This window comes from Paroedura picta, chromosome 1 (assembly GCF_049243985.1).
Source record: "Paroedura picta isolate Pp20150507F chromosome 1, Ppicta_v3.0, whole genome shotgun sequence".
Taxonomy (NCBI): Eukaryota; Metazoa; Chordata; class Lepidosauria; order Squamata; family Gekkonidae; genus Paroedura; species Paroedura picta.
The window spans coordinates 110,373,381-110,398,468 of NC_135369.1; the positions used below are offsets into that span (position 1 = coordinate 110,373,381).

Genomic DNA, 25,088 nt, shown 5'->3' on the forward strand with positions numbered 1-25,088 from the left:
TTTATGATTTGTGAATGTTTTCCTCATCATTCCGTAATTACATTTTTGCCACTGTTCTAAACAGTTCACACTTGATGTTGAAACCAAATGTAGATAAATACTTTGGAAAAGACCTCTAAGGAAAAAGAGTGAAAGACCCCATTAGCAAATCAACAAGTAAAAGTATATGAACAAAAAAATCAGAATCATGTATTTTATTCCCACATCACTCTACAGGTGCTTTGTAGTCATTTAGGCTAAATTCCTAAGAGCTTGTTGTGTGGTGTGGGCCTGGAGAATACTGGAGGCCATTCCACATCCAGAAAATATTGTGTAATGCTTACCGCTTGCTGATGCCATATTTTTGGCATTTTGCACAATGTTGTCAACATCCAGCATCCTAGCAACAAACCTCAAGCAACATCCTCCATTTTAAAGCACCACTTGGGGAATCACATAAAGTGGATTCCCCAAAATATGTAGCGCAAGCAAAGAAGAGCAACCAGCAAGCCACACATGAAGGAAATCTGTGAAGCCAAAGTAGCACTATCCCTGCCTCCAGTGCCCGCCCTTGCACCCGCCTCCCTCTCCCTTCTCCTGGGGATGTTTTTTTTTTTTTAACCAAACTGCCTGGAGCAATAAATAGGCATTAAATTGTCCAGGCAGAGCATTAAAAAAAAACAATTTCCCCCACCAATTAACATACAAAATATGCCTCTCTACCCCCACCCCCCAAAAAAATCGGGAACAAGATTAGTTATTAAAGTTTCAAGGCTCATAAATCCAAAAGGGGTTGCAGTAAAATAAGCACTATGCATCTATGATTAGATTCATAGGCATGGCAACTGAAAAATTTTACTTAAAAAAAATACCCTGCATCGCAGGCCCTTTAAACCATGGAGAAAGGTGATTGGCTGCCTGGCTTGATTGGCAGGTGGTGAGCCGCATGTGTAGCATGTTCCTCTCCTCTGCCATTTCAAGCAGGTATGTGGAGTGATTAGAAGCAAGAGAAGGCAGAAGAGGAAGCGAGGATCCCAGGAGGTGCAAAATGGCCAGAGGTATGATTTTTTATAGCGTTACACCATGGCACTGCCATAACGCTATGTTTTCCAAAGTGCAGAATGGCCCCGGCAAAAGAAGGTAGAAACATGTCTGCAACAGCATGGAGTGAGCCTATCCAAGGGAATGAAATATTTGCTAGCAACCATAATGTGCTGGAAATGTTGCAAACAGAAGAAGGAACTGGTTCCAACCTCTTCTGTATCACTTCAGATTTGGTGGGATCACTTGTCTGAAAACCCCTTGAGTCAAAATTTTCCTGTACAATTAAGATATCAAAAAGGTGGTATTCATTTCTGTGGAGTCACAAGAGCACTTACGCAGATGGAAGGCTTTCAGCTTACAGACAACCCAGGTTTAAATATCACCCCCACCCACAATCATAAAGCTCACTGGAATAGCATTGGCCTGTTTGCTCTCTAAGGATTGCTGAGAAGATGGAAATTCTGAGCTCCTTGGAGGAATGGAAGGATAAAAATGTTCTATGTAGTGTACTTCTAAACAAGGAATGTGGCACAAATCTGAGAGAAGATATGTCCTTAAAAGTTTTACAGGGAAGTCCAGATTTATGGGAATTTATATTTGTTTTATTATACACTAAAGTATCAAAGATTGAAATATTAGATAATGAACAAGATCTGGTTTTAAATACAATGTGGCAAAAGAACCCAAAAACCAATGAAAGCTAACTGTTCAATGTGAACTACAGGAAGGTCTGAATACCAGCTCTGTTATGGTATCATAGATTGAAGTAAATGCCAAATTGAAATGTATTGTTTTCTTTTCCCTTTCCATTAAGTATGATGAGAAATCCCTTTTCAGATATCCAATTTTGGCATTCAAAATACATGTAACAGGACTATTATTATTATTATTATTATTATTATTATTATTATTATTATTATTATTATTATTATTATTATTATTATTATTATTATTATTATTATTATTTAATTTTTAGACCGCCCTTCTCCCAATAGGTCTTAGGGCGGTTTACAACATAAATAGTTGTTGTAAAATCGAAATCCACCAAATACATCTGGTTGCCATTCTGTCTGAAAGGGGGCAACGCACATATTTTCCATGCACACAGCTTTGGTATGTGTGAGCATGTTCCATCATAAATCTGGAGTTCACAAGTGCTGAAGCTACATGGAAAATATGTGTGCTGTCCCTTTTCCCACAAAATGTATTGGAAGGATTGCCAGTGGTGCGTGTTCCAGTTGTGTATAGTTCTAACTGAACAGGGCTGAGGAGGTTGCAGTTGGACGGGCCTTTTCAAACCTGCACTAACACTTGTAAAAGATAACTGATTTATGGAAGTAATCAAAGTTTAATCACCTCAAGGCAAAACTCTGGACCTAAATTTAGAACTAACCACCAAGATAAATCATTGCTGGGCTTAAGAACTATTCAGTGACTTTTACAGTTATTTATTTTCTAGATCTTTTTTTGCCTGGTTCCTTTCTCTCTGTGGTAAAACAGCCGGGGACTGCATGAGATGCTAATCCCCACAACATTTTCAGGCCAAATAGGTGGCTAGATTAATATTGTATTCTCACATTGTCCCCTAGCATGGCATGCAACCAAAATTCATTTTTTGTAACTTTGAAAGGCAGTATATAAATATTCTAATAGTAATAGTGATAACAATAATTAATAGCAGCATTAGCAGTATAAATAATACTCATTTTTGCTTTTGTGGTGATTCTATTGCAGACACAGTCTGACTTCATATGAACTCAGGTGGTGGAAGTTTTAGAATTAAGCCAGTCTTCAGAGGGTTATTTACACAATGGATCCATCATCTTATTCATGTCTCCAAGTTATCTCCCCTAATATCATCCAGTTATAAGAATATAGAAAGAGCTATGCTGGATTAGACTAAGGGCCCATCACATCCAGGATTCATTTTACAAAGTGGCCAGCTGTTTGCCCTTGGGAAGCCCACAAGCATGATGACTACAAAAGCAAGATCCTGCCCATGGTCCCCAGCAACTGACAGAAAGAGGCTTATTGCCTCTAGTACTGTGGGTAGCATATATCCAGCATGACTAGTAGCCATGGATAGCCCAATCCTGCATTAATTTATCTGCTCCCCTTTTAGAGCATTCCAAGTTGGTAGCTATCAGTGTTATCATAATTACATGGCTTTTTTTCTCATTGCAAAAAGTTGGGGTGAGGGTACAAATTGCCAATTAATGTTCATCTTCCAAATTCTCAGCTTTGATTTAGATCATTGGTGGATGGGAAAGTCAGTATAAACATATGAGCTTGTCTTATATCAAATCAGTCTAATGTTCCATCTAGCATCGAAGTACCTGTGCCTAGTGGTAGCTGCTCTGCAGGCTCTCAAGAAAGAAAGTTTCACCAGAGATATTAGGACTGAAACTGTGATGTTATGTGTGCAAAATATGGGTTGTACCACTGAACCATGGACCTTGCCTGAGGCAATTCAAAGCCTGTCAAGATAACAGTTGCTCAGGTCTAATTTGATCAGCCCTTGGCGATGGGGACACATCAGGCCCTTTTCCATCTTATGTGGGTATATTTCTGATGATGAGAAAACACTAGTACATATATGCTCAAGGATGCACTGTAAATGTGATACACACATCATTTCCTATTATATTACTCGTTTTTTAGTCTTTTGGACAGGGAATGGTACAGAATGTTGGAAGTTTATCTTAATTTATTCTCAGGCCTTTGGAGACTTCTTTTGAGGCCAGCACTATAATAGAAAAAGCAGCCACTATAACAGAAATAGCAGCAAATAATAGCAATGCTGTGTTCATAATGAGATTGTATCTCATATTGCTTTTGAAGTTGGATGGGAAAAGGACCATTTCCAAATGGACAGTGTCTATTCCAGCTTTCAGCCCAAACAATAGAGTTTTGGATGAGTTATATCCTCATGAGATACAGATTTATAAAGAAATGCTGACAGATGCTGGAATCTTAATGCGCAAGTGGGAGTCCTGATGATAAAAATAATAATGGTGTTCTTTAATATTGATCCATTAAATGTTCCAAGCAATGAAGTTTGTAGTTTTTCATTTAGAATAAAGATGAAAGGGGGGTAGGGAGGAATTACAGTCACATTATAGGTCTCTGAGGACCTCAGCAAAGGCTTATGGGATAGACTCTGCTGAATGCAATCTGGATGTCAAGTACTGGTATTTTTTTAAAAAGAAGCTTTTGTTAAGCATACAGGCAACAAATAAATCAGTAAAAAGAAGGCTGGAAAGAAAATAAAAACTTTAATGCACATTTCCCAACAGGTTTTTCAAACAGCCACAACACTGCAATTATGATGATTATTATGTTAATGTTGTTGTCGTTATCACCTCGTTATTACTACAAATGGAGTTACCTGTATCATTTCTTGTTTCATGTAAACCGTCCTGAGCCTTCGGGGAGGGCGGTATATGAATACAATAAATAAAATAATCAAACCCCCAAAACGACTAACAGCCATACAGACCAAAGAGAGAAACAATTAGCAACCAGATGGATTTTTTTTAAGGTTTTGGCTTAGCATTCTAAAAATGGCCAATGAAAGAAGGGGAGAGAAAGGAGGAGGGCATTCAAGAGCCCGGGGGGCAGCCACTGGAAAGTCCCTTGAATCCATCCACCTTACCTCAGAAGGCAGATGGGTATGAAGGAGAACTGAGAGTCTGACTTCACGTGAACGGAGTTGTTCATGGTGGAAATTCAAGAATTAAGACTGCCAATAGATTTATTTAAGCCAGACAAGAGATGTACTTAATTAAGATAATAGGTTTATTGCCAGGCAAGCCTGATCCTATCAGATCTCAGAAGCTAAACGGGGTCAGCCCTGGCTAGCACTTGGAAGGGTGACCTCCAAAAGAATACTGGGGTTGTATCATAGAGGTCACAGTGCAGAGGCAGGCAATGGCAAACCATCACTTAACATCTCTTGCTTTGAAAACACCACAGAGTGGCCATAAGTCAGCAGTGACTTAACAGCTAAAAAAAATCCCAAACCCTCTTATTTTTTGATAAGGATGAAGAAATGCAGGAGCAATTTCTTTAATGTCTCTCACCACGTGGTCATATAGCAAAAAAACTTCCCTCTCCTCTTATTTTGGGGAAAACTGCAACAAACAGTATCATGCAAGAGCGAGTCTTGGTTTTCCTCTGTCTCCTTGGAGCCAGAAATGCTTCAGAAGAGCCCTAAAGGCATCTGCTTTACATCTTGCGGCTTGCGGTTCTGGGAATTACTTTTAAGAACATTCGAAGTCTGGGCCCAGTAAACCTAAGGGATTGCCTCTTTGCCTACACCCCTCAGAGAGCCTTACGTTCTGCCACTACCAACTGCCTAGTGATCCCTGGCCCTAGGGAAGCTCGCTTGACCTCAACCAGGGCCAGAGCTTTCTCCATCCTGGCCCGCACCTGGTGGAACGAGCTCTTAAAGCAGGTCAGAACCCTAGCGGAACTTAACAGTTCTGCAGGGCTGCAAAAGGGAGCTCTTCCACCAGGCTTTTGGTTGAGGTCGACCTGAATTCAATCACTTCCCATTGGCCCCCGAGCCCTCTACCCATGAGAACCATCATCAACATGTCCATCCTACAGGGCCGCAGTAAGTTACAGTTAAAATTGGATGTTCTCACTCTGTTTGTTCGATTATGTTACTGTTCTCCTGTTATGACTCTTTCACTACTGTTCAGTTTTTCATGTTATCTGTACTGTTTTTATTCCAGTTCCATGTAAACCATCCTGAGCCTCAGGAGAGGGCGGTATATAAATATAACAAATAAATAAATAAGTCTCTAGAAAGCATTCGTTCCAAATTTGCAGCCTTCAGTGTAGAATATTTTGCTGAAACATCAACATTTTGCAGAAGATCCCCTTGCCTTCTCAAAATACCAACAGTGCAGACTTGATGGAGTTCAGGCCCCCTGCTTTATCTTGGTCTTGCATCGTTTCTTTTGCTTTCTTTTGTAGTAGTAATAGTAGTACTTCTACCAACATTGCTAGCTGACAGAGAATGTTACACAGTTTGCCACCTACCAGTGTAAGAGACAACACTTTAAAAGCCAAGGTCCGTGCTGAAGTGACAAAGAACCCATAAGTAAAAATTAATTCTTCACTGAAAAAAAGAGCTTTAGCAACAGGCTGCTCCTAGCACTGTAATTGGCCATAAACAGCTGTGACAGAAGTGATATTAGAGCTGCTGAGGAAAGAGTTTAGTTCAGATTGTAACAGAAGGCAGTGTTTAAAGAAGTTCTATCTGTTACCTAGTTGAGAAACAACTACTTGAAGGAGAATTTTAGCCAGAGAACACCGTCTTGAAACTGGGAGGACTGAAATATTTGGCAGAGGGATTTGTGGTGCGATACTACCAAATTAAGTTAAAGCAAGGGGAAAATCTTATAGGGAGAGAAGGATCTCTTCCTAGTTAAAAAGGGGAAATTAGTTGAAAGGATTTCCCTAGACTTGTGTGAGTAGAAACTTTCTTCAGGCACCTCAAGAGTTAGTGGGAAACTTGTGTTTCTATGGAAGGGAATTTAGGGTACTAGAAGAGGGCACCAGCCATAAAAAAAACCCAGGAGAGTTCAAAGCAACTCAAAGGAAAAGAAAAGAAGTGTGTTTTGAAGAACACTGAAACAAAAGCCTCTCAGAGTGAAATATCAGAAACTACAAAAAGCTCTCTCTAAAGCCTGAAATTAAGATCAACAAACTGTACAACAACTGGGTTTTTTGCTCGGAATGAAAAGGACAACACACCTGTGGCACCATTTTGCACAGCATTTATTACTGTTCTGTTTGTCCATTTGGGGAAACTGTATGCTATTCATCATCTCACTACTCACAGATGCCTGTGAATTATGGTTAAGCACTGGACAAATTGCTAAAAATTTCACATGCATCTACAGATCAATATGAAAAGCCCTCAAGATTTAACCTCAGACTTCTTGGGTCCTATCTGTGTCACTAATACAGCAGTTTGTATAGCACACAACACTGACTGGGTAGACTAAAAATTAAATCTGCAATCTCTTTTAGGCAGAGAGGGAAGAGCAGGATTGGTAAAGTTTAATATATTGTTGTCACTGGGTTGATCTTTAGATTTCTTGCCTTGTTGATGGCTATAATGTGCAGGAGCAGATGGATTCCTAGGCCTAGTCTGCATACAATAGATAATGCACTTTCAATGTGCTTTCGCTGCTGGATTTTCCTGTGTGGAACAGGAAAATCTACTTCTAAAGTGCATTGAAAGTGCATTATCTCTTGCATGCAGACTAAGCCCTAGAGTATACAACTGTGTAATAACCCTTGAGCCTTCTCATATGCAAGTAATAATAAGAATGAGAGACAGAAAGCATTTCCACCCAGTCAATTTAGCATTTATAAAAGCCTAAGTAAACGGCCCTAACTCAGTGATTGTAAGCTAACCAAACATGTCTATGTAAAATCAAGAAAGGAAATAAGTGCCAAAGTTTTAACATTAATGCCAAAAACATGCATAATGGGGACGAGACTAATGCGTGATGGCTCTTCATGGCAATGTCTTAACCTTGGAAAACAAACAGAAAGCATTTGCAAGATATCATGGTCTCACGTTTGATAAGATTTTAGTAGAAAGGTTTTCTATTATTATTTTTATCACTCAAAATGTTGTGTGTATAAGAAAGTTGTTTCAGAACACATAAATGCACAAAGCTGTCTTATAGTGAACCAGACCTTTGATCTATCAAAGTGAGTATTGTCTACTCAGACTGGTGGTGGCTCTCCAGGGTCTCAGGCAGAGGTCTTTTCCAACACCTGCTGCCAGATCCTTTGACTGGAGATGCCAGAGATTAAACCTGAGACCTTCAGCATGCCAAGCAGATGCTTTATCACACTCACTTCCAAATTCTTTGGATTTAGAGACAGGGCAGAGTTCCTTGACTTCCAGAAGGGTAGAAATTATTTGAGAGTGGTTACAGCAGCCACATCTTCTGGCAGGTTTGGTGCTTAATGCATCTGAAGAGGACGAAATGGGTCCCCAAAAGACCCAAACATCTGTCCATCTCTCATGGCTAAAGCATGCTAATGGGATAGCAATGCTGCAGCTATATTGGTATACATGAGACTTTGAAACAGACAAGGAGAGACACATTCTGAGTAGCCTTGATGGTCTGAAGCAACAGAACAAAGTTTTAGCCAGGCTAAAGTTGTATTAAAGGCACAAACTTTCGGGGGCACGCACACTTCTTTGGATAGGAGAGGCACATCGTATAGGGTTGTTAGCCCCACATCCCCTAGTAACCAGTTGGGAGACTTTCCTTGATGGGGAGAGCCATGCTAGTTACGTAATGACATCACACTGATGTCCACTGTGATGCACTGATATAACTTCTGAGTGCTGGCCATGTTCCCCACACTAGCCAAATGAATAGCAGTGGGAAATTGATAAACCTAGGCATACAACACAATCCATTAACCTTTTCAAGAAACCTAATGACTCCCCTCACCTGCTCTGAGCATTCCAGTACACTCAGTGAATGGTACACAGGAGGTCTTATAGGAGGCCAGGAAAGGGTCAGATAAATTTAGCCTTCATTGTGCGCACAGAGACTACTGAATGCTTATAGAACAGCTCAGAGAGCTGTACCAGACCTCTCCATGCCTGCCTGGAGTGGATTTAGAATTGCTAACATCAGGTGAAGCATGGAGTTCTCCTCAAATTATAATGGATCTCCAAATTACAGGGATCAGATCCCCTGTGAGAGATGGTAGCTTCAAAGGCTGGACTATGGCATCACATCCATGATGAGGACTCTCCTGCCCAAATAACAACCTTCCTGGGATCTGCCAAAAAATCTACAGGAAATTCCCAAGTCAAAGGTGTCAATCCTCAGTGTACTTAATCTAATCTAGCTATTACTATCTATTCCATAGTTTTGATTATGCAAACTAGATGGGAAAATTGGGAATTATGATGTAAGCCACTTTGAGTCCCCAGTAGGACTTATTCCACACTAAGGATATCCCTCAGATTTGCATTTTTAAAGGATCAAGTTTTTTGTTTGTTTCCAAACTGAAATTGGCTGCAGATACACATTGCCCCCCTCACTTGCCCTGCAGCAAAAGAATCCCCAGAAAAAATTTTTAAGCAGGGACTGACAGTCTAATCTGGGGCTGCCAAATGCAGAAATTCATGCAATCGAGTTTTTCCCTGTGCCCACCATTATGAGTTGTATGGAAAGCATGTCACAAATTTCAGTCTTGGAAATAAGGGGAGGATAGCCCAAATGCAGAAATGCTAGAGTCGACTTGCAGCATCCAAAGGAAATCCAAAGGGAGCTAAAACAAGGTATGTCTCCTAATGCAGAAATGGTCTAGGAGATAAGCATGATATAAATATTTTAAAAATCCATTTCCCACCACCACCATTGTTTTTCTCTGTCAGAGCCTAATGGCTCCACTTATCCCTATTTAAGCATTGCAATGGGTAGTTCATGTTAACTAACTACTTTAGATCATAATATAGAGGATACCATCATTACAGGATCATCTTCGGGTAATGAAAATTGCCATAACAGATCTAATATGTTGATATATTAACAATAAATCTATTTTAACCGGAGCAACAATAGGGTGCCATCAGATTTTGGGACAGACAAATCCTGTTGGATGTATGCGAGCATGAAGCACACTTGGTGACCTCAAGTTACTGTCAGGCTAACCTCAGGTTTTGAGGGCAAAAGGGTGCTGGGGAATATGTATGTGACTCTGAGTTCCTTGGGAGCAGACCACAATATACATTTAATAAACAGTTAAGAAAGTAGCGTGTGTTATGAAAGTTTGATATGGTACTGAATACCTTAAAATAGTAATATAGATGGCCCTGGGACTTACTAATAATTCTATCTGAAAGCAGAATGGGGAGGGTATCCCCAATCCTTCTTAAATTGCACCCTGAGAGACCAAGCCAAACGAGATGAAAATCCTGGAAACATTTTCTGAAATCCTCATGGCAGTTTGTAAAATGATACACATACAATTTTAAAATATATACTTGTGAACACGTGTGTGTACTCTACGCTATATGGATCTATATTGAATGAGCCAGTGAATGAACTTTAAAAAAAATAAACGCAAGAGAAGCAAGTTCCGGATAAAAAGCAAACCGGCTTTATTTGCCCTTCATTTCCAGCATTTCCAGGGCCAAGTAGCAAGCCTTGCTTGGAACTGGCATTTTAAGTAAATACACATTTAATGTATGGTGAAGCAGGTTCCCTTAGGAGTGCAAGATAATATTTATTAAACATTTTTGGGAAATATCCTGGCAAGATTTTAGGGAGGAGAAGTCATATACATCCTTAAACCTAGAAACGTCTACAGGCTGGCCCTCCAGCCCATCAGGATGATAAATAACTCAGGGTGCAGATGTCCATATACGGCTAGACTTCCTCTAAGGCTGACAGCCCAGTGTGAGCATTGCGTACAGCTCTTGGATCAGGTTCACATTCTTCGGGTGTGTTTCTCTGGGAGCCTTTGATTTCCGCTTTGAGGGCTGGCGCAGACCTCCAGTGGCTCTTATAAGAAAACAGCCACGACTGAAGGTTGAAAATGTGCAAGATTCTTTCTTTAAGCACACAAACACTCTGAGTCTAGCCACTTTCCTGCAGTCCTGCCAGGTTTTTCAGTATGTCTGATACTTGATCAGGTGACTTCTTTGGGGAAGGGGGCAAGGCATCCAAAAAAGAAGAAGGATAAACATAAAAGAAAGAACCCCACATATCCACACCTGTACATTTTACAAGACTTAACCAATTGAAGTAAATGTCAGCACACACATTCCACATATAGCTGTGTAAACACAACCCTGTTGCCAATGCAGTGAATTCCTAATTTTACCAGAAAAAATATACTGTCTGAAAAGGAACTGCTGTATAAACACCTGTGTGCAAGTCCAAATTAGTCCATTTTAACAATCCTATGTATCAATGGCAGCCTCTTTCTTGATATTGTGGCATGGCCTCAAGGCAAACATGTTAAGAAGAGCTGTTCTTTTATTCTCTCATTATCCCATCAGCATAAAGCATGTCTGATGAATAATGTTTAAAAGTGTAAGAATAGTATAAGTTTGCCAACTCATGGTTGGGGAAAACCTGGGGATTTTGTGGGTGGAGCCTGGAGAGGGCAGGGTTTGTGGAGGGCAGGGGAGGGACCGCAGCATAATACAATGCCATGCAGTCAACCCCAAAGCAATCATATCCATGGGAGCTGATCTCTGATGTCTAGAGATTAATTATAAGTAGGAGGTCTCCTGGCCCCACCTGCAGGCTGGCAACCTGTATAAAACCAGGTGCAACATGCTGGAATAGTTGCTCACTGAGTGGCTGGGAACTGTACATGGTCCAGTACTCAAACACCAAAATAAATCTTTCTGAGAATTATATGGGTGTTCATGTAAAGGGCCCTCATATAGTGAAACAATGGAACAGCTTCATCTTCAACTATGGCTTTCCAAAATGGATGCTGTATGATTTGAGGATTCTAGCACATATTGGAAAACTTGAAAAGGAACTTTATTGTCTCTCAAGCTTGCCTCCAATACATATAATTCAATGAAATCAATCCACACTTTCTGCTATGAATCAGTAGATGCAGCCCTACTGGAGTTGCATAGGGCACCAGTGGTAGAGGGGCACCAACCAGCCCACCCAGCCTGGGTAAGCCATGGTTAGTACTTGGATGGAAAGAGGGCTGGTTCCAGGTTTGGGGGGACTGCAGACAAAGAGTCCTGAGGGCTCCCTGCTCTCTTCTGTTCAGCCATAGGCCATTCTCCCACATCTTCCTTTTTCCCACCCATTCCCACTTCACTGTGTGTCCTTCTCCTGACTGCTTGGGAACCCTCCCACCTCTCCACATATTCACAGACTCTGGCACTACCTGCAGCCCTTTCCCTGGTGGCACGCAGTGCACGCATCTGGACCCATGGGTGGTAGTACGCTAGCAAGTGAGTAGGTGGGGTGACAGTTATTTATCCATTCATTTATTTATTTCTGGATTTCTATCCTACCACTTCTCCAAGGACTCATGGTGGTTACAAGATAAAACCATAAGACCCCATCATGAGCCCTGCCAAAGGCTCTAAGGCCTGGCAGGTGCCCCAACCACAGGGTATGCTGACTATGGCCCTGGATGGGAGACCACCAAGGCAGTCCAGGGATGCTATGCAGAGGCAGACCATGGCAAGCCATTTGTGTAAATCTCTTGCCTAAAAGTTGGCTGTGACTTGATGGCACTTTCCACCACCATCTTGACTACAGTTAGGTCAACAAAAATCCTCTCCCATCCCACCTTCAAGATATTGTATTCCCCTCCCCTACGCAGTTCCTTTGTTCATCAGGGACAGCCCCACCAGGTACAGCAGCTTTTCTTAACTTTTTTACCACTGAGAAACCCCTGAAACATTTGTCAAGTGTTTAGAAACCCCAGAAGTGGCACAATCGTGCAGAATATGGTTGGAAAGCATAGTTACGTACACACCCATCCAGGGCCTCTCCCCTTCCCACCCCCTCCAGGCTTATAATTGGCTATTTTGCAAGGGGTGGGTGGGTTGACATGACCTTATATGGTCATATCACTCAATAAATGTTTAACAAATTTTACACATATATTTTAAAATAATTACCTCTTACCCATTCAGGAAACCCTTCCAGAGTCATCAAGAAAACCTGGGTTAAGAAAGCATGAGGTATGGGATTCTGGGAATCATGGATATGCATCCAGCTACATTTCTCTTGGGTGGAAGGGGGGCAATACAAATATCCATGTATGGAGTGGTAGCTTTTATTTCCTAAACTGTACATTCTCTAAACCTTCCTTCCCAAGCACTTTGAAAAATACTGTTTAGGTCATATGAAAACGTATTTCTTTTTAACCACTTAACAAAACAATGCAAATACAACACATCAATTAAAAACAACTACCAGCTTTAAAACACACACATGTCAACTGGAATAACATTCTTTTTAACACCCCCCCCCCATGAAATCCTCCATATGGTCATTTATAAGTCTACTATGTGCAAACTAAGACACCATCATGCAATAGACACTCACCATATTAGGGCATTTTAAGCAACTTTCTGTTTACCTGGTCATATTTCCATTTTTGTAAGCAGGTTGTACATAGTTTGGTGTGTCTATTATTTACTCAGCACTGAGTAAATGCAGCCATTTGCTTGCAGGCGTACAAATAAATATAGGGTTGGGGATGCCTCATAAACTTGGAAATGTGTAGCACTTACCATAACTCCTTTTAAGGGGATTTGTACAAATGAATGGATTTTTTCCATTAAAAAGAGATTTTTATTCAAAACCAATGTGGGATTGGAAAGGAGTATGATGCTGTGGTGTGGAAGGATGGGAGCATGGAAGAGAGACTGGAAACACAAATCACTAACCTCTGCAGTTCATGACATGTAAGGATGAATAGCTCAAGTCCCATGTGGGAAGAACTTTGCAAATACAACTTACCAGCGAGTTTTCTTGGGGGAGAGGATCATATAGACACCTGAACACTGCCCAGGCCTGAAGAAAGTTTATATGTAAACCATCCTTAATATCAATCCCTGTAACAAAGAATGCTAGATTGTGAAGTCCAGCTTTAATAAATAAGAACAGAACCCTTCTGGATCCAATAGAAAGCCAGGAGGGAGTAATGGATAGAGTACTGGACTAGTTCTGGGAGACCCAGACTGAAATCCCCACTCTGCTATGAAGCCTACTGGATGACCTTGGCCTAATCTCTCTCTCTCTCTCTCTCTCTTTCCAACTAAGGGATGTTCCAAGGACAAAATGAAAGAAGTGAAATATGCCTCCTTGAGCTCCTTGGAAGAACTACACAATTAAAAGATCCTAAATAAATACTGCAAACCACAGGTGCCCTGCTTACAAAATGAAAAGATGTTTTCAGCACAACCAGTAAACAAGTTCAGTGAGGTGCTTGGATGAAGAAGAAGTGCTGGATCTTGTATGCCGCTTTTCTCTCCTCAAAGGAGTTTCAAAGTGGCTTACATTCTCTTTCCCTTTCCTCTCCCCACAACAGACACCCTGTGAGGTAGGTGAGGCTGGGAGAGCCCTGATATTACTGAGAACAGCTTTCTCAGTGCTGTGGCAAGCCCAAGGTCACCCAGCTGGCTGCATGTGGGGGAGCAAGGAATCAAACCCGATTCACCAGATTAGAAGCCCACACTCCTAACCACTACACCAATAAGCTGAGAAGTGATGATTGCCCCAAAGGTTTCATAGTAGAGGGGTGGGGGGGGAGAAAGAAAGGAATTCAAGCAGGCTTCCCATAGTAAACCTATTGCTATTCATTGGGCCACAGTTTACAAAAATATTTGGAAGAAAATAGTGGTGGCCTTGCATTTTTAATAGATTTTTATAGTCTTGGAGGAGGTGGGGGGGCCAAGGAACGCAGAAGTCCGAGGGCGGAATGTGTTGCTTACGAATTACTCGAACATACGCAGTGGGAAAAAGAGAGCCACATCTTCCATGCTTCAGCCTCACTTTTCTGTGCCAAGTATTTCAAGGCAAACAGGCTCACTCTCTCTATTCATAGAAAGTACCTATTAGGAAAAAAATATCCCTGCATGATTCAGCAATCCACAGAGACCATTGCAAACCAGACACTTTATAACATATTTCTTTGGAGTGAGATAATAAGAATGGTCCCCAAATATCTCTGTTCACACACACACACACAAAATGCAACCACAGTTGGAAACTTACTCATCATGAGAAATTATCTGAAAACAGTCTGCTTCTATACTTGTAGAGCCTTGTTGTGTTCTTGCACAGATAAGAAACTGGAGGAGGGGGGAGAAAATTCCCAGGCTTGATCCTAGCAACCATCCTGGCAACCTCTTCTTGTCCCACCCCCCTTACTTCATCTGAACTCTCTGCCAGTCACAAAGCAAATGACATGAGTAGAATCAAACAATCCATTCTTACCTGTTTCTTGGGGAGGATTAAATATTGGGGGTGGGGACAGGGTCCCTGAAAAAAAAACGAGCGACTCAGTCCATATCCATCCTGTCAAAAATGCCTCGTGTGAAGAATGTAGTTGATGGGTCTAAAGGCCCACTCCATTGACCAACAATTACATTTGTATTAGAGTTGATAAACTGCTTCCGAGTGGCTTGCAGCCAACAGATCAGGCACACGCTCTTCACTGTGCAATCTCCATTCCTCTTAAAGCGTCTGCACTAAATCCTGGACCCTGTGAATGTCACACCGTGGCCGCAGTCCAAAGAAAAGTATATGCATTAGTGTCACTGCAAATGGGTCTTAAAAGCACCGGTCAGCTGTACTTCATTGAGATTTGAGGCCAAAGGTGAAGTGCAATGTTTGAAAATAAATACATTGCCAAGATCCAGATACCAATTCAGGAAATGGGAATCCCCCATTAATGTCAGCGAAGAGAAAGCAGACACTGCACTGCTTCCCTTGTGCTCTAGCCATTGCAAAGAAGAGGGAGAGGGTAGTCTAGGAGTGCAGAAGCCTTGAGCTGTGAGCCCAGGGGAGACTCTAGCCTACAGTGGTTAGAGCCCTGTACCAGTGTCTGAGAGGCCACGATTTAAAGCCCCACTCTGCCCTGGAAGCTGAGGCCGGTCACACACTCCCAGCTTAACCTGTCACAAGTTCATTGTGAAGAGAAAACAGAAGAGGGAAGAATGAAATTTGGAGTCCCATTGGGGAGAAAAGCTGGTTGTAAGGACCTAGATAAGGGTTTCTTTGTACTGTACAACATCCAGGGCTGACAGGTTCATTTGTTTAGGGGGATATTAGCTGGGAAAGATGGCCATTATTTTTAGGTGCCTCTCCATTCCTTTGAAGTCTAGTGTGGGGAAATCCCACATGAGATTTTACAGGCAGTTTATTTTGAATCTGGATTTAAAAGGGATTGTCCCCTCTCAAAAATAATCATCAACAGTTCCAATGAATTCTTGAATATTTGTTCTTTTATCATAATACTTTTAAAGGAAAAGTATTTTCATCTCGTTTCTTTCTCCCTTTTGTAGTAAATTTGATTTATATATTTTGGAGGTAGGATGGACACCCACCGAGGCCGAATTTTTGTGGCATTCGGGTTAATGCTAAGAAGGGAAGGCCGTTTTGAAAAGGAGACGTATTTTTAAGTCCTATAAATCAGGTCTGTGGTGGTGGGAAGAATTCTGGGCTGGACGCAGGAGAAAACGCTCGCTGGTCGGAAAGACAGCGCCTTTTTTGTGCGTTGAAGTGCGCCAGCTTTTTCAGACAGGAGGAATGCGGAGTGTCAAGGGGTCAGGATCAATCCGGTGTGAGTTGATGAGGCAGGAAGGTGGAGAAGTATGTCAGGAATGTCGCTGTTTGTGTAGGACTCCATTCAGCCGATTGGCGAGTCCCGGGCGCCTGGAGTGTATAAAAGCAGCCGGGCTGCCTGCTGGAGCCTCAGACAACAATCGCTCTGCTTTCAGACGGAGAGAAAGAGGCAGGCAGCGAGCGAGCAAGAGAGAGAGAGAGAGAGAGAGAGAGAAGACGAGGGCACTTTTCAAGCAGCTGCCGAGCCGAGCCGAGCCGACGCACAGCCGCTCGAGAGCTTTCCCCGAACCCGCCAGGACAAGGCGAGCCGCTCCAGCCCAGCCTCCACGCCGCTTTTTACAGCCCGCAACCAGCCGCCCCGAGCATGCTCGCAAGGATGGGCCCCGGCAGCTTCGCCCTGGCGCTCCTCGTTGCCCTCTTCGGCCGGGTAAGTGTTTCTGCCGGCGTCGAAGGCAGCTCGGGGCGGGGGGCCTATCTCTTCCCGGCTCCGTCCGCTCATGGCCCGCCGGCCTGTGTCCCTCTCTCTGTCCCCAGGAGGTGGCCGGCCAGGACTGCAGCGGGCAATGCCAGTGCCCCGCGGCGCCTCCCGAGTGCCCGCCCGGGGTGAGCCTGGTGCAAGACGGCTGCGGCTGCTGCCGGGTGTGCGCCAAGCAGCTGGGCGAGCTGTGTACCGAGCGGGACCCCTGCGATCCCCACAAGGGGCTTTTCTGCGACTTCGGATCCCCCGTCAACCGCAAGATCGGAGTGTGCACCGGTGAGTCTCTTGGGCACCCCCAGCAGCACCTGGGCAGGCTTAGCGGTAGCCGCGGGTATAGCAGAGAGAGGAGGATCCCTTGCAGGCGCTGTGGCGCCTCTCCTCCAGCGACCCTTCAGGGCTCTTTGGGTCCAGAAGACCCCGGTCTGGAAGTCCTCCTGTCTATTGGCTGCATGCCTGCCCCCCCTACACCTCAGTTAGTTGGGCGTCTTCTTTAGTGTGGGTGTTGTGCTTGAGTTTTCCCTGCCAGAGTGCTCACCAATGCTCTTTCCCCTTTGCAGCAAGGGATGGTGCCCCGTGTGTATTTGGAGGCATGGTGTACAGAAGTGGGGAGTCCTTCCAGAGCAGCTGCAAGTACCAGTGCACGTGCCTGGATGGGGCAGTGGGCTGCGTGCCTCTGTGCTCCATGGACGTCCGCCTGCCTAGTCCGGACTGCCCATACCCCCGAAGAGTCAAGCTCCCTGGCAAATGCTGTGAAGAATGGGTGTGTGATGAGCCCAAGGACAAGGAGCAGACTGCGGTTGGACCTGCTCTTGCTGGTGAGTTGGAGTTTTCATACTAGCACTGGCCATTGGTGCTCCAGACAGAATGTGAGCACCAGCCTTCTATGATTCTGGGTTTTGGGTCAATGCCTCCATAGCTTCCTACGAGACAACAGCAACAATATGTGTGTATGTGTTTATTTTCAGCATATAGATTGGAAGACACTTATGGACCAGACCCATCATTGATGCGCGCCAATTGTTTAGTCCAGACTACTGAATGGAGTGCTTGCTCAAAGACTTGTGGAATGGGCATCTCCACCAGAGTCACCAACGACAATGCCTACTGTAGACTTGAGAAGCAAAGCAGGTTGTGCATGGTGAGACCTTGTGAAGCGGACCTGGAAGAGAGCATCAAGGTAAATACTGTTCTTCAGCACATGTCTATGCATAGCCCTGTGGCTGGTTTCGCTCTACTACAAATTAATTGCAAATAAAGTGCAATATGCAATACATAGCTACTATAAAAGAATTAGAAGGCTGGGGTGGGCTGTTAATTGGGGTGGGCTGTTAAAAAGAGTTTGTGATTTGTCCTTAAATTAATACACTGAAGCTTTCTAGAGTATCTATGGAATATAAATCTAAACAGATTCACGTGGATTGAAAATCCCACTGAACTTTCTAGGATTTGCTAGCCAAAGTTAAGCACCTCAGAGATCTCAATGAGCACATAGTCTCCAGGCTGAATTGTACCAAGTGTGTGTTTTTTTAGTACAAATATCCTATTTAGGTTACATATATTGAATATGTGAATGGAAACCTTGCATATCTGACATGTAAATATATGAATCCTATCTGTTTTGCTCAACAGAAAGGCAAAAAGTGTATTCGTACACCCAAGATCTCCAAGCCCATCAAGTTTGAATTGTCTGGCTGCACCAGTGTGAAGACATACCGAGCCAAGTTCTGTGGCGTCTGCACAGATGGGCGTTGCTGCACCCCCCACAGAACAGCCACTCTGCCTGTGGAATTCAAGTGTCCTGACGGTGAGGTCATGAAGAAGAGAATGATGTTCATCAAGACCTGTGCATGCCACTACAACTGCCCTGGAGACAATGATATCTTTGAGTCTGTGTATTACAGGAAGATGTATGGAGACATGGCATAAAGCCAAACAAGGGACTCTTAAACTTGACCGTCAACTTGAACTGATAATTGCATCTCATTTTGTAAAACCTGATTCAATAGCACAAGTTATTTAAATATTTTTTTAACAAAATCAATCTGTTCTCTGTGACTTAAAACAAAAGTGTCTACTGACCCCAAACTTTGGTTTGAAGGGAAAAAAATTAAGATGGACAGTGAGGAACCACAGAAAAACTGTGCCTCAGAATAAGTATATTGTTTATGGGGATGATATATAGGGATTAGTGAAGGAGATGTGCACTCTCAGACATAGTGCAATTGAAAAGGAGCCTTAGCGAGGTTACCAATTGTTGGACTGGAACCCCTCACCCAACAAGGTGCTAAGTAATGATGTTCTAACTATTATCAGAACAGCAATGATCCTGCTTTTTGAAGTTCTGATTCAAGTACTTTCAAAATGAATTGGTCTTGGGTGTGTTAGACTGGACAGCTTGTACAGTGAACTTGCCTGTTACAAGCTAGATTTTTTAATATTGTAAATATGTATGTGTATATATATATATAAATATATTTTGTACAGTTATCTAAGTTAATTTAAAATTTTATTGCCTTTTTAAATGCTTTGATACATCAGTGTTAGCCTCTCCTTTTTTAAACAGCTCCAATACATTCAACCATTGAAATAGATACTAGAAGTTATTTTCAGTTAATGAGGGGAATAGGGAACTCAATTAATAATTTACTGAAAAAGAGGTACCCCATGTCCTCTGGAAGCATTTCATCAAATTGGGGGTAAGAAGGGCCATACTGGCCCAAACTAAGAAGAAAAGTTCATTGATCAATTACTAATCTTTCTTCCTGGAACCCTTTGTTTATTTCTTTGACCATGGCTGTTTTGGGGACAGTTTGTTACATGTTGAGAAATGTGACCAAAAGTTACATGTTTGCACCTTTCTAGATGAAAAATAAAGTATTTTATTTTTTATATAAATGGATTTGCAAGTCTTTTTCTTTTGTTGAATCTAGCAATTAACTTACTTGTGTTCTGGCACACTGGTGAATAAACATGGCATATAATTTACCAGGTCAACCAAAGCACAATCAGGAAGTGCTGAGAATGGTCAAAATGTAATCAGTTATATCTGAAGTTCTTGACAGCTGGCCCTCAGCTATTTGAAAATCAAATTACTCTGAAACTTTTGTTTGATAATAAAGTGCACTAAATATTATTAAACAAAAATAAACTTGTTTAATAATAAAGTGCACTAGTTAGACTACTAACTACATGCTGCTCCTGGAGGCTTTGTATTTGCATTACGTCAACATTTTGGATCTATGTGGATTCAGTTGATTCCCACCCATACCATCCAAGGCACTTGTGCCATAGTGCATGTGTGCAGACACACACAGAATCAGACCACTGTTCATCAAGGTCAATATTTTCTACTTTGACTGGCAGAGCCCTCCACGGTCTCAGACAAGGGACTTTCACATCATCCTCTCCTGTCTGATCCTATTAATGGGAGATGCTAGGGATTGAACCAGGGACCTTCTACATGCTCTCACTGAAATATACAGAGAGAGAGCTTTCTTGCCCATCAGGCAGGGCTACCTCATTCATTTCAGTGGGAGGGGACATCTGCCTGTCCATAAATTAATGCACTAGCAGAGCCACTCCATCTATCTAAGTGAATTTGTTTTTACTATACACAGATTTGGATGGAGATTACTTGGATTCAAGTCAAGCAATTTAACTACTACATGGATTCTGAATAATTGCAGCATGGGAGCACTTTTACATTTTTCAGCAGAATCATTTTAAACCCCAGTGAAAGCAAGAGCACAGTTTAGTGCTTAAGACCATTGGCTATTAAAGGGCTGGCCTTACTTGGTATCCATGGCTACCATGGTTTTCTGTATCTAGGAACTATGGCTGAGAAATGTTAACTGTATCAGATTCCCTCCTACTCTATATTTTGCAGAGACACTGTTTGCCATTTTTGCAAGGAGAAACTACACTGTGACCCAACCTGGGTGTAAACTGCACGGAGCTTTTATTCCAATCCCAGGTCGATTCAGTCCCTGCCCTCTACACAGAATGCGATTTCCGTTTGGATTTGGGGCGATTTAAATTTTCCTTCTGCAGCAAGAAGGACTGATCCGGAGTGACCCTACCTTTATTGTGCGATATCTTAGAGTGCTTTTAACCCTCAATATTTAAAGGCTGTTCTGAATCTGGGCTCTCCTCTGTGGTAGAGGACCCATGATTAGCCACAGGTGGTCATGTGACAAACTTGCCTTAAAGAAGCCCCTAATTTCTCTCAACTTCTGTCCATCTTGGATTTTTTTTCTGCCTTCTTCGACCCCCCCCCTACAAGAAAAGAAAGGATTTTTTCCTTCCTCCTCTGACTTCTTTGATCCTCTCCCCCCTTCAAGAAAACAAAGAAAGAGTCTCCATCTGCCTCCCCCCTCTTCTGAACTACCCTAGCCATTTGCAGAACACTTTCCTGTTTCAATGGGAGGGGGGGGAGAGGAAGACTCGAGTTCAAATCGATCTGAATTCAACAGGATTGACAATGGAATAAACAAAGTAAGTGCAGACTCTGCCCTGGACTCCCAGATAAACCATTGTATTCTCCCCCCATGATAAGCAGGATTTTCTGAGGGGGTGGGTCCTAACTGCTTTTCCACTGATGCAAGAGGAATACAATTGTATGGCATTTTGTCCACATGGGTTCTATGATTCCTGACGTTGCCTTTTCAGAATTTTCCTCCTTGAACTTATAGAAAAGCTGTTAGGAGTCAACCCTGTATATTAGGACACCATTAATACTAGTACAATCCCAATCCAGTTAGCCGCATAGAGACCTTAGCTTTTTTCTAACGCACATGAGATACACTCTCAGCACAGAATTATATGACAGCGAAGAGTGGTGAGCCTAGGCATATGCCATAGGAGGTGGTCTCCAAAAAGTAAAAAAAAATTACATATTGGTTGGAGCGATAATCTACAGATCCCACTCAGCTAAACTTTATAATTAGTTCAGACTTTGTATATAGAGTGTATTGTTATAATTCTGACCACTGAAGAAGACCCAGTAGGGTCAAAACACGTTTGGTCTTATGTGCAGTTAGTTCTGTATAGTTTTATGTAGTTTTTATTCTGTTTTTAAATTGTGTACCACAATAAATAATTACTGTTTTTATAATATTTTATGGCATCGTTAGGTAGCCATAGACTGTTTACGCACTGGAGGTTTCATGCCGGACTGTAGGCTGGAGTTTTAGTTGTGGCAGGTTGCCCCACCTCTTCCTGCACCCACATGGGGGAGCATTTGCCCCGGTGTGCCTCATCCGCCCCCAGTTTGTGCTCCTGCACGGGAACTGGGGCAGTGAAGTTCCCAGTGCACAAAGGGTCATAGTGGTTAACAGTGTAAGAAGTCAAATGGAAGTAATTTATAAATCAGTAGTCCTTTGAAGGACTTCTCTACAGAAATGCCTCTGCTTGCTGTGTGGCTGGGATGGTGCTCAGTTCTGAAGGTCATGCCCACACTGGTGTCATCTTCCTGGCCTCAGCCCTCTGTCACTGTCATTCCCTTCTAAGTGCCAAAGGATGCCAGAGGGGGATGCAAGGACTGCAAGTGGGAATAAGAGAAGAGGAGGCAGGCTTCTGAAGAGGAGGTAGAAGAGGCTGCAGAATTTACAAGAGGGGAAATGAGAGGCAGGAGGGGAAAGCAAGGAGGGATAAATGGGAGGGGGAAGAAAGGACAAGGAGTCTGCTTGGGAAAGCTACAAGAGGATGGGGAAAGCTACAAGAGGTCCCAACCCCTTAAGGTTCCTCTGTTTTGTAATGAAGTAGAAATTTTAAAAATTGTAAGGATTTCATACTAGTATTTAGATGCTGGGTAACCCTATTTAATTATAATAATATCTAGTTTTTAAAACTTTTCATGAATTACAATGTCATTGTAAGCAGAGTTACACCCTTCTAAATCTAACAAAGTCAATATTCTAAAATGGTGTAACTCTGCTTAAGGTCAGCACTGTTACAAATGATATATAACTACAAGGGACCAAGCCCTACGAAGATAGGTTGAGGGACCTGGGAAAGTTCAGCCTGGAGAAAAGGAGGTTGAGAGGGGACATGATAGCCCTCTTTAAGTATTTGAAAGGTTGTCACTTGGAGGAGGGCAGGATGCTGTTTCTGTTGGCTGCAGAGGAAAGGACGTGCAGTGATGGGTTTAAACTCCAAGTACAACGATATAGGCTAGATATCAGGAAAAAAAATTCACAGTCAGAGTAGTTCAGCAGTGGAATAGGCTGCCTAAGGAGGTGGTGAGCTCCCCCTCACTGGCAGTCTTCAAGCAAAGGTTGGATACACACTTTTCTTGGATGCTTTAGGATGCTTAGGGCTGATCCTGCGTTGAGCAGGGGGTTGGACTAGATGGCCTGTATGGCCCCTTCCAACTCTATGATTCTATGATTCTACACAAGAACAAAGATGTTTCTTGTACAGAATTCAGTGGTTTCACTGATAAACAGGATTGACTTAAGAAAACTGACTTGAGTGACATCTGTAGAAATAGCACAACCCAAACGCAATGTAGTAAGAGGGCACTCCAGCTATTTTTCTAAAGGTATCAAATCAATGAAACAAAAAATTATTCCACCCACCCAGCATGCCACTAAATTTTTGTTGTGCTTTAGGCTATGATCCCTACCTTAATTAGAAAAGGACCAGGGTGTGGCTTTCACACACGTAGACTCTGTTATGTTTTATGTTCTTTACATATGGAAACAGTTACTAAGAAATTGGTCCAGCTGGGCTGAAAAAGCAACAGAAAACTGTGCCCAAAAAACAAGGGGAACCTGAGAACAGAAAGAGTTCAGTTAATATAGTTTTTACTTTATTTTTCCGTTCCTTTTTCCTAACCTCTGCATTTCCCACATATGACCATACATGGAAGTCACCAAAATACCACATTTAAGCAGGATTTTCAGCCAGATTTAACCAGGAAATGCTTGGGATTTCTTAAAGCAACCTTTTTCAAGGCTACAATAAGGCCACAATCCTGGAAGCACAGTTAGGGTAGGGTAAATCCCCACTGACTTAAATGAAACATACTTTCAAACACATCACCTCAGGATCACAGTGCACAGCTTTTGATATGTTCAACATGTTTAGCATATACGTATGGGAAAGTGATATACTATTGAGATATAAATCAAATTATGTATCTAATGAGTCACATTGTTGTCTTGATTGAACAAGCAGTGAATATACATCTCGATGAAACAGTTTCAGTACATTAATGCTGCTAACCTTGGTTTGGGAAATTCCCAAAGGTTTGGGGCAGTACTTGAGGGGGATGAAATTTGAGGAGGGGGTTCAGTGAGAATGTGTTACCACAGACTTCGCCTTAGAAACTGCCATATCTGTCAGGGGAACTGATTTCTTAGGTCAGTTGTAAGGACCCCACCTCCTCCTCCAGCCATGACCCCCTTATTAGTGGGATCCCCATCTTGTTTTGGACTTAGTTATTTTAATAGACACCGACTTTTGCAGCCTAAATGCCAAGGGTACTTGAAAGAGAGAGAGTCTCATAAAGGCATCTCGGTTCTACCATGACACTGGAAATTCCTCTGGACAAAAGAGTATGGGTGTGCTGGCATCACAAACTGATTCAGTGCAATCTCCCGCAGCTCAGGATTCTCAATAACAGTATGATTTAATTATCAATAATAAAAGACTTTTCAAAACTAGAATATCAAAGCATACCGCAGAGTTGTCTTTCCAGTCCAAAGAAGTTGCTATTAATTAATTATGGAAAAATTAGACCATTTGCAAATTGAGGACAAAGGGGAAAGGGTGTAGTGAAAATGATCTTCCAAAGGCTGCCAAAAAGTTCATTTGTGTGTTCAATTGTTAGTGCATGTATTGCAGAAAATAAAATAGTTAGCTGAGGGGGAAGAGAATCCTGTATGATGAGAGGATGATGTGACAATGCTGATAGGAGGCCATGCCTAACCTGTTAGGACCAGGTAGAGCCAGAGGGACAGGATGTCTGTGTGCCTGTAAACAGACATCTGTCCATGTACAATTAAGACAGGGAGAAGAAGAAAAACCCAAAATGGAACAGCATGTCATACTTAAACACACATCCAGTCAATTTCTTGATTTAAACCCACTAGTTCCAGAGTCCTAAGGGTAAAAATCCAAAACGTCTCCCTTCTTTTCAGGGTAGATATGACATATTCCTTAGATGCAGAAATCTTTTCAATGCCATAAAATTGAAGCTCTTTCATGGTTTGTTGAGTTGCCCTAAAGTGTTGGACCAT

General features: G+C 42.3%; 1 protein-coding gene and 1 long non-coding RNA gene across 2 annotated transcripts; one reads left to right on the top strand and one right to left on the bottom strand.

Annotated features, from left to right (window-relative positions):
• Positions 1-10,246: 10,246 nt before the first annotated feature.
• LOC143844918 (uncharacterized) lies at positions 10,247-16,544 on the bottom strand. Its single transcript, XR_013234193.1, has 4 exons — positions 15,018-16,544; positions 14,530-14,632; positions 13,539-13,633; positions 10,247-10,724 (listed from the first exon to the last, which is right to left on the bottom strand). It is a non-coding gene; the product is annotated as an uncharacterized LOC143844918 (long non-coding RNA).
• On the top strand, positions 16,544-19,740 carry CCN2 (cellular communication network factor 2). Its single transcript, XM_077352752.1, has 5 exons — positions 16,544-16,794; positions 16,902-17,121; positions 17,403-17,660; positions 17,811-18,022; positions 18,475-19,740. Exons 1-5 carry the CDS (start codon positions 16,732-16,734, stop codon positions 18,769-18,771), a joined length of 1,050 nt encoding a protein of 349 aa, XP_077208867.1. The 5' UTR covers positions 16,544-16,731; the 3' UTR covers positions 18,772-19,740.
• Positions 19,741-25,088: the final 5,348 nt, after the last annotated feature.